Below are 9,565 nucleotides of genomic sequence, written 5' to 3'. Positions count from 1 at the left end.
GGTGCCGGACACCGTATCGGGACGCACCGGACAAAAAAAAACGGATTTAAGGATGGCGCATGGGGGACGCAAAGAAAATTATTATTACTTAGTAGTAGTAAACTCCTAAATTGCTCCTTTGGAGACCGGTGAATGCGCCCGGGCCCGGTTTTACACCGGGGAATTTGATGATAACCCCCCTAGTTGGGGGTACATTTATCATAACCCCCTTTTGTGTCACTGACATGTGGGGCCAACCCCCCCTAGTTGGTGCCACTTTTATCATAGCCCCCCTTGTGTCACTGACATGTACCCCCAACTAGGGGGGGTTATCATCAATTTTTCCTTTTACCACCGACGGATCGACCGACGTGCCACCGGACTCGCGCACCACACCACGCCCAAATTCCCCCCCAAATTTCCAACTCCACCGCGCATCGTCGAGCCCGAGCACAAACCCCCAAACCCTCGCCCCAAACCCTCCGACGAGCATTCCTACGCCGTCGCCGACCAAGCCTCGCCGCGCCGCCGCTGACCCAGCCCCGCCGACGTCGCGCCCCGCTCCGCTCCGCTCCACCGGGCGCCGTGAACTCCGCCTCTCCGCCGACTCACGCGCGCCAGAAACCCTATCCCGCGACGTGCGCCCGCCGACTCGCGTGCGCCAAGGTCCTCTCCGCCAGGCGCTCCCTCTCCGGCAACTTCCTCCACCCGCCGAGGCGAGGCGCGCCAGGACTCCTCCCGCTCCAAGACCACCGCCCCACGCCGCGCACCGCGCGCTCGACGGCCTGCTCCAACCCTAAGAGATCATCCCCCGCAGGTGAATCCCGCTCGATCCCCGCCCGCTCGAACCCCCCCATTCCTGAACACGTCGCACTTATATGTTCCTTCACCTTGCAAACGAACCGCGAATCCACCCCGCCGACCAATTCGTCGCGTAGCAGCGGAATCTCCCGTGATGCAGTGGCTTGGAAGGGCCACTGTATCGACTCCATTTGCGGTTTCGCCTGCACGTGCTCTGCGTCACGTCTGTTACAGTCTTCATTAATTCCTATGCGTATGCTGTGATTCTCCTCGAGATGAAGAGCTTGTTCCGTATAACTGGTGTCCATTCTTTTCCGCAACTCAACAGCTCTGTGTACCATCAGGAATTCATCATATAGCACATCATTTGGCAACAATTTTGCCCCACAATGTTGGAAGAATTAAGCGCTGTGTTCAAGATATTAGGCTCTGGTAACCGTTTTGCCCCATGAGGTTGAAGTTCTTGTATGCAGTTAAGCACACCACATATTTCTTATCTCTTTGGAGTTTGGACTGTATAAGTGCATTTCTCCTTGCCGTGAATTCTTTAGTTGTACAAGTGCTCGCATCTTATGTGGACTGTGCTGTAATTCAGTTATAGATGGGTGGACTTCGAAAGTAGTAATAATTCTTAATGTCTGTAAACTGCTCATTCACCCTGTAGAATTATATTTCCCTTTCTTCTGTTTCAAGCAATTGATTTCTTAACATGTGACCCCTATACAGATTGTAGGACATGTCTGGGCACCACCATTCTGGAGGGGATGCTCGCACCAGTGATGGTACTTTGGTGGCGGGAGATGGTACTTTGCTGGTGGTTGACTGTATTGACGGTTTGACCTTGCTGACAAGAGAGAGGATCCGGGAAGTGCTGGCTATGGGGTTCACACCTCTCCTCATGCTGACTAACATCCACAGATGTTTCCTCGAGAAATTGGATGGTGAGGAAGCCTATCAGAAGTTCTGCACTATCATCAACGATGTAAATGCTTTTATCAAGCTCTACAGCACCCATCGCCTCAAAGATGTTGAAGTCAGTCCCAGGGAAGGCACAGTTGTTTTCTATGCTGACAGTTGGGGCTTCTCAATCCCAAAGTTCGCAGAGATATATGAGTCAAAGTTTGGGTTGGACCATGACAAGGTAAAGAACAGGCTCTGGGGGGATAACTACTACGATCCCTCAACGAAGATATGGACGCCTACTCCTACTACTACTGCCTCATGCAAAAGGGGGTTCCTACTCTATGTGTATGACCCAATCAGGAAAGTCTTGAGCCGCTGTCTTCGTGATGAGAAGGACAAATTACAATCGATGATCCAAAAGCTTGGTGGGAAGACGATGGATATGCGGGATTTGCAAGGTGAAGGGTTGTTTGACCTCTTCATGCGGAGCTGGCTTCCCACAAGTAACATCCTCAGGGAGGTAACATGCCGCCTTACTTCTCCTTGTGTTCAATGATTTCTTAGTCTTTTCGAATGCATTTCATTTCAAGTTATGAACCGCTGTGGCATTTTTTCTAGGATCCTTCTTACTTCAATGCTGAAGGTTCTTGCTGGAGAAGTGAAGATGTTAATGCTGTCACTAAAAGCTATGACAAGGGCCATGTGGTAACTCTCTCGCTCTCTCTCTCTCTCTCAAACGGAAAAAACATCCTGTGATGTAATCTGTTTGCTGATCTCCTTTATTCACTCCATATAGAAACTGAACATGGCAAACTGAATAGCAGAGAGCATTTAGAAGTATCACAAGTAAAATGAGCACATACTCTTTTTTCAATAAAAAAACTCAACAAAGTTAAATCAAGAAAATAGTGTCCTGTGCATGCATCCATTGTTCTTTCACATTTTTTAACTTGAGTGGTACATGGTATCGTACCAGAAATGATGAGAAGATGGCTGGTGTGGCAAGTCCAGGACAGAAAATATCTTTTATTCGTAGGACCTTACTTGATGCAAGATAACAGCAGTGTTTCATGACAGGACTATCTAGTTTTGATCATAACGCTCTAACTTATGTTACAAAATCCAGGCGTTGGAGGAAGACAAACCTGCAAATTTTTGTTTGATGCCAAAGGGATCTGCGAAGGGCCTCTTTACCCTACCTCCTGAAGTTCTTGAGCGTTTAGCACCGTACCAAATCAGAGCTGTTCGGTGGCTGTGGGATCTGCAATGTAAATCAATGGGTGGTATACTCGCCGATGATATGGGGATGGGGAAAACACGCACGGTATGCATGGTATAAATATGTCCATTTGAACTGACTTATTTTTCGAATTTCTCATGCAAATTCATTTTGCAGGTCTGCTCGTTTTTGCGTGGTTTGCTGTCTTGCTCACTTATCGAGAGAGCAATTATTGTAGCCCCGAAGTCTGTTCTAAGTCAGTGGGTAGCTGAGCTTAAAAATGTTGGTCTGGTAGAAGAAATTCACATGTAAGTTTCTCATGTACATCTTGAATATGATAAGTTAGGCGGATCCAGTATGTATACATGTGGGTCAGGAAGTAGAACAAAACAAACCACTTGAGAATAAAACGCTAGGGTTGAAGCTCCGGAACTATCTTCTGGTCCTGATGATGGTTTCTAAGTGTGGCACATCCTGCTCATCGAAATGTGCTTATTTGCTCAAAGCACATTGATGAGACAATTATGAACAAGCCTAGCGTAATAGTTGACCACCTCTTCCGCCTCTTTTCATCCATGCCACCCACTTGTTCACCGCTGCTACATATCCTCATCAGGATGGAGGACAGGGAAGGGGGTAGGGGTGAGGTCGTAGAGAAATCAGTCACAAGATGATGAGAGAGGAAAGAGAGAGAGATAGAGAGAGAGAGAGAGGGAGCTATGCCCTGTGGCTCATAGTGACATTGCCTCACTGAAGTGTGGGTCCTGCATCTTTTTAAGTATTATCTCATATTTCCATTTCCTAGTTTTTTCTATATGTGAAACCGAAAGAAAAGGAAAATGAACCTTAGCAATGCATCATCTAATACAGACCCAAAGCATGTGTGTGGGCAAGACACCAAGATCCACATGTGCATGTGCATGTGCATGTACGACTGTACGTATACATATCCATTATTCTTATAATACTTCCTTGCTTACTGCAGGTACCGAACGCCAGTATCTGAGGGAGAATCTCTGAACAGTGTGATCAAAGTAAGTGTAGATGGAATTTTGTCCATTTCAGTTCATGAAAATTGAATGGTCTATGTTTTTAATTTCTGTCCATTTGTTAAATTTGACAGCGAGGGGGTGTACTACTTACAACGTACGAAGTGTTCCGATCCAAACACAAGATTATCGCATGTGAAGAAACAAAGGTGATCAAGTGGAACTATATATTCCTAGACGAAGGGCATAGAATCAAGAATGATAAGACACAAACTTCACAAGCTTTCAGGGCACTAAACTGTCACAACAAGATAGTTATCACTGGGACACCATTTCAAAATAATCTAAAGGTACAACTTCGTGTGTGGTGGCCCCATTTTTACCCTAACAAACTGTTTTCCTGTATCCCTCTTCAGTTCTGTAGTTTACTGATAGCAATATGTGAATCTAGGAGCTGTATGTGTTAGTAAACTTCTGCTGCCCCAACTTACTTGGCAATGAGCAAGAGTTTGTTGAAAAGTTTGTGGAGCCTATTGAAAAGGCGAAATTTTCCGATTCCCAGTTGAGTCATAAAAGGCTAGCAATGTCAGCATCAGAGGTAATTCTTCATGTAGGGTCCTTCATATCTCCAATACTGCAAAAAATCATGTTCTGCTTATTGACTAAGTGTTGGTTCTGCTGTTTGCAAAGGAGTTAAAAAATATCCTGAAACCTTGCATGCTAAGGAGGACAAAAAGGTTGCTGCAGGCAATGGGCTTGCTTGGTAGTAAGCATGAGATGACGGTCTGGTTAGAAATGACAACCGTCCAGGTAATCATGGCTACTTTATCAGTTAATTCACTTCTGATTTTCCATCTTACATTCACCTACTTTCTCTTTGTCTGAAGATCGACCTCTATAAGGCACTATTAACAGAAATTCGCTTGGGAAACTCAAAAGGTGCTTCTTTGGCAGAAGCCTCGGTTAGTTCTACTTTCAAGCTGCTGTTTGTGAAATCAAACTTGTTTTGGATTTTTACTTTCGGGGCCTTTTCTGTTCTGCGGACAGGTTGCGAAGAATATCTGCAACCACCCATTTATACTTAGAAAACTTGCATCTGGTGATGCGAAAGCTTCCTTCGAATCTCAAGGTCTTGCAAATAACTACAAGAAGCAGCTACTGAAACTCGTCCCTTTTCCTGACGTTCTCATAGGATCTTCTTGCAAACTCAGGTTTATATTGTATCTAGTGGTATGTTTCAAAACATCCTAAAACCTCTTGTATGTTTCATACTTCTATCTGTTATAGTGTCGATCTAATAAGGAACGGACAATCTGAATTCTTGCAGAATAACCTTTTAGCCGAGCACCATAAAATCCTGGTTTTTTCACAATCTGTCCCGATGCTCCAACTCGTAGAGGTAGTTTCTTGATCACTAGTGTAAGCTTGTTAATGTTCAACTAGGCCATGTCTGGTGACTTGCACTCTTTTGTTTTAATTTATAACAGCAAGCTCTTCTGACATTCATGGACGAAAGTAAAATCATACGCATGGATGGCAGTACAACTCAACCTGAGAGAGACGAGAAAATCAAGGTATCCTTTTTCCGTTTATTATGTCTTGTGAGATTCTGACTGGCCATCGAGCATCATGGAAAGATGCGAACACAAAACCCTTCTGGTGCTTAATTATCACTTGCTTATGTTTTCTTCTCTCTGAAGATAGTCATAGTAATTACTGGTAACTTGGTCCTTTCTAGGCTTAATGTCTTAATAGCTAAGCATTTGCTACCATACAGCTCAATGATCTTGCACCTTATGTGTTTGTTTATGTAATAGCTTCATTACACAGCATTGTTCTTGCACCTTGTAATGTGCTGTTTTCTGGTATAATGTGATCTGCTAAACTTGTAGAGTTTCCAAGCGAATATTGAGAATCCTGATGAGATCTCTCCAGAAGATGTACCGGATGTTTTCTTAATGACAACTTCTGTGGGTGGCATGGGATTAAATCTAACTGCAGGTTCGAGAGTAATCATTGTTGATCCTGCGCAGAACCCAAGGTATTAAAACTGTTCTTTTGTAAATAGATTAAATTGAGGCTAGAGGAGACTTTCTGTTTGTGTTTATTAATATTCTAAATGTTTCTGTAGTATGGATAACCAGAGTGTGGACAGAGCCTTTAGATTGGGCCAGAAGAAAGATGTGATTGTATACAGATTAATCACTGCGGGTACCATTGAAGAACACACTTACAGACGACAGGTAAGTAACTATGTCTTGGATTCGGGTGCTCTGTGTTATCTTAGCTTTCCTCAAGTTCAAACGATAGTTAATGTTAAGTGCTAGGTATTTAAGGTGTGAATCTCCAACTCAACTTGCTATAATAGCAACCAAAGTTTATAGGCAACACGTTGGCACTGGGGCGCCGCACTGGGGCGCCCTCCGACGGCAGGGCGTCGGCCTGCCTTGGATGCTATCATAAGGTATCTGCCTCGATTAACAGAGCAACCAGTAGTTCATAGAGAACAAGAGGGAAATCGCACGGGCGAATAAGGTGTTCCAGCGGGAAAGAGAGTTTTCAGGCCGAAGTGAGAATGCACCCGAATAAGGAGGGAGAGGGAGAGCGAGAGGGGGGCAAACTAGTCCACCAAAAACGATTGAGGGAGCTCTCGTTTTGGAACCCAAGCCATTGGCCAGGGTGTGCAGCTGGCCTGGCTCCTCTGGCGCAGCCCTCTCTCACCAGGGCAGAAAGGCCCTGAACTATGCTCTGTTACTTTTCTCTTTTAACTCAGATGATGCTCTGTTTCTTATGCGTGACTGATGTGCTTTGCCTCACTTCTTCTCACTTGCTCTATTTTGGTCTGTTTCTCAGTGGTCTGTAGTAGTTGACGGCGTGAGAATAGACAAAGTTGATTCTATTTAAAATTTTGAAATCCACCCTTTCTCTCGATGCAAAACTGGTAAGAGTTTCTCAATGCTAAGATGTCTGGTGCTGACCTACCTAAGTTCAATGCCGCGATGGATGGCATTGGGCAAAAGGGTTAGATTTGGCTAAATTTTCGTATAGGGTTATCTTCGGCTGAACTTTGAATAGAGGTCTATTTGGTCAATTCTCACGTTAGTGGTTGCCTGCTGTGTTCAGATGATGGTTTGTACTTTACATGATCAAAAACTGAGAGTAACACCCGATGTTAGTATTTCTCTTAATTGATTAGTGATGCTGCCGGATGATATGGTTGATTCCCTAGCAGATTAGAAATTTGAAATAATGCCTGATGTTAGTACTTCTCAACTGATTAGTAAGAAATTTGGAATAATCCCTGATGTTAGTAATGGATATATGGACTCAATTTCCAAATAGCTAGTCTAATCTGCGGCCACAGTAGGGAAGGATGTGCCTAAGGCGACGCCTTAGGCGCTTAAAAGGTGAAAAGGTTCCCAGGTGCCTCGGGGAAATACCTGACACCGCCTCATAGCGAGGGGAAGGGGTGTGTCTGATTTCTAGCATTACATAAGAAGTCATTAATGTTGTTCATTTCAGGTCATAAAGGGTGAAATATCAACTTCAGTTACCGAGAAGGAACAATGTGCACGTGCCCTTGAGAAGGAGGTACTTCCTTAGTGTAGAGATACAAGAGCACAAACTTCCAGATATCTTAGTTAACTGTCTGTATCTGTCTCTGATTTCACAGACGGGCAAAGTGCTAAGTCTTCCAAAAGGCGGGTTTGCTAAGTCTTGGACACACCAAGAACTTCTCGAGTCATATCAGACTAGATTTGACGAGTGAGTTTTTCCTTGTTTGAGATAGATCTGTTTTATTGATTTGTCCATCTCAATTGCATTTTAATAAATATATTCGTATTTAGGAGCATCTTGGAGCATCTGGAGTTCATTATGAGAGAGACGGTTGTGGTAGGTTTAAATAATCATGGATCTCTTTTCTCCGTTGAGGAGTGTTTACCGTTGCCGTGTGATGATGACAGGTAGGTATTGTTGCACTACTAATTTACTCACTAGCAAGTTATTGAAACGTATGAGCATTTTTTCCTTTCAAATGCAGCCCGGTTAAGCTTGCTAGACGCTTTCGCAAAAAGTTCGCATCTGATACCGTTATTGGCGGGTAAGAGCATTTTGTTTCAGTTATTTATGAATTATGATATATGATACTATACTTTGCTTTGCGCTTTTCTGATATAACAGTTGATAGGAAATTATTAGCATACTTGGATTCTGCTTGCATCTCACTTAGTCAATGTACTCCTATATTGAGCAACTTTTGGTTAAGCCGAGATGTTTTGGAGTGCGCGAAAGCAATTTCACTTATTAGTTGACTGTTTACTGTTGCAGAGAGAAGTATGCATATCATGTGAAAGACCCAAAGTGGGGCGTCCAAAATAAAATGCTTGCTGCTGCTGCTGGAAGATACCGGAAGCTATTGCCACAAAAGTTATACGGACCTGAGGTAATTGTATTTTTCAGTTATGCCTTATATCTCTGAGGCCTCTTGTTATCTAAGTTTTTTTTTGACAATGTTATCTCAGAGGCCCCTTTGAACCTAATTCAGTTTATTTTTGACAATGTTATGTAACAGAAATCTGGTGGAAGTTCTCGCCCAGAAGCAGGTGGATGGCGTGCTCGAGGAGGGATGAATCCTGGGGCAACGTTGGGTGATGACCCACCAAAGGAGCCCGATGCAGCGACAGGGCCTGGCTAGGCCTTTGGCCTGAGTCTTTGGTTTGGGCGGCAATAATGGTGATTGGTCAATGTAAAGAATCATCAAAGCCGACCTGTGATAAATGTAACATGAAACTGCAGTTAGGGTTGTCGAGCAAACTCTCCTTTGCCCATACTCTCTTGGTGGCATCGCGGTCCATGTTGTAGCTTGATCTGTTTTTGTCGACCTTTATACTGTGTTGTTCTGTAATGCACGCCATACAGGTGAACCCTACAATTTTTTTTTTATCAAGGTCGGCTCATATATTAACACAAACATTTATAGTTCACAACATCCTGGATACAACCAGGAACACCCTGCCGGAAGGTTGAAAGAGCAACTAGCTCACTCGCCTTCGCCCCATTAGCACTACGACTTACATGATAAAAGAAACAGTTTCAAAGCTAGTAGATAAAGACTTGATATCAGCAACAATCGGTTCCGTACCAGAACGGTTCCTTTCAGATGCATTCACGTTTTTGATCACCGACAAACAATCAGACTGTACAAGCACTTTGTGGAAACCTTCGTCCAATGCGAGAGTAACAGCATGGCGGAGAGCCAATGCTTCTGCAAATTCTGGTGACGTGATGCCTTGAAAAGATTGGCGGCAACCCACCAAACATCTACCTAAGGGCATGGCATCTCCAGCGACGCGACGCAATGTCCGCGAGCGTCAGTTTGCGCAGCCCTGCGGACGCAAAAATGACCGTTTTTGTCCGCGCGTCCGTTTGCGTCTGGGGTCTGCTCCAGCGGCGCGATGCATTTTTCTTTTTCTTTTTTCCCTCTTCTCTATTTAAACATAGTTTCAAATATAACATTTTGAAACATGATTTTACACAAACTAACACATAGTTTGGAACATGGTTTACACAAACTAACACATAGTTTGAACCATGGTGGACACAAATTTTTTTTTTAAAAGAAGCCAATTGTGTTGATTTCCGTATGTTCGCTGCCAAGAAAGAACATTCGAGT

At 44.0% G+C, this 9,565-nt stretch overlaps 1 protein-coding gene across 1 annotated transcript; it reads left to right on the top strand.

Moving 5' to 3' along the window:
• Positions 1-659: 659 nt before the first annotated feature.
• Positions 660-8,863, top strand: LOC127325802 (SNF2 domain-containing protein ENL1). Its single transcript, XM_051352618.1, has 21 exons — positions 660-796; positions 1,507-2,203; positions 2,302-2,388; positions 2,810-3,007; positions 3,080-3,210; positions 3,888-3,936; positions 4,026-4,241; positions 4,343-4,489; positions 4,582-4,701; positions 4,779-4,853; positions 4,939-5,121; positions 5,219-5,290; positions 5,379-5,465; positions 5,784-5,932; positions 6,023-6,134; positions 7,414-7,482; positions 7,565-7,656; positions 7,740-7,856; positions 7,934-7,993; positions 8,221-8,335; positions 8,465-8,863. The coding sequence occupies exons 2-21, from the start codon at positions 1,517-1,519 to the stop codon at positions 8,585-8,587; spliced, it is 2,889 nt and encodes a 962-aa protein (XP_051208578.1). The 5' UTR covers positions 660-796; positions 1,507-1,516; the 3' UTR covers positions 8,588-8,863.
• The last annotated feature ends 702 nt before the right edge of the window (positions 8,864-9,565 follow it).

This window comes from Lolium perenne, chromosome 3 (assembly GCF_019359855.2).
Source record: "Lolium perenne isolate Kyuss_39 chromosome 3, Kyuss_2.0, whole genome shotgun sequence".
Taxonomy (NCBI): Eukaryota; Viridiplantae; Streptophyta; class Magnoliopsida; order Poales; family Poaceae; genus Lolium; species Lolium perenne.
The sequence above is the reverse complement of the archived record's forward strand: the minus strand, read 5'-3'. Positions and strand labels throughout refer to the sequence as shown.

What these genes read in the sequence shown, in the direction of transcription:
- LOC127325802 (XM_051352618.1), top strand. Translation starts at nt 1,517, where the DNA reads ATGTCTGGGCACCACCATTCTGGAGGGGATGCTCGCACCAGTGATGGT. An exon ending in CTCTGAACAGTGTGATCAAA is followed by an intron (nt 3,937 to 4,025) that starts GTAAGTGTAGAT and finishes TAAATTTGACAG; the next exon opens with CGAGGGGGTGTACTACTTAC. An exon ending in GATCCTGCGCAGAACCCAAG is followed by an intron (nt 5,933 to 6,022) that starts GTATTAAAACTG and finishes ATGTTTCTGTAG; the next exon opens with TATGGATAACCAGAGTGTGG.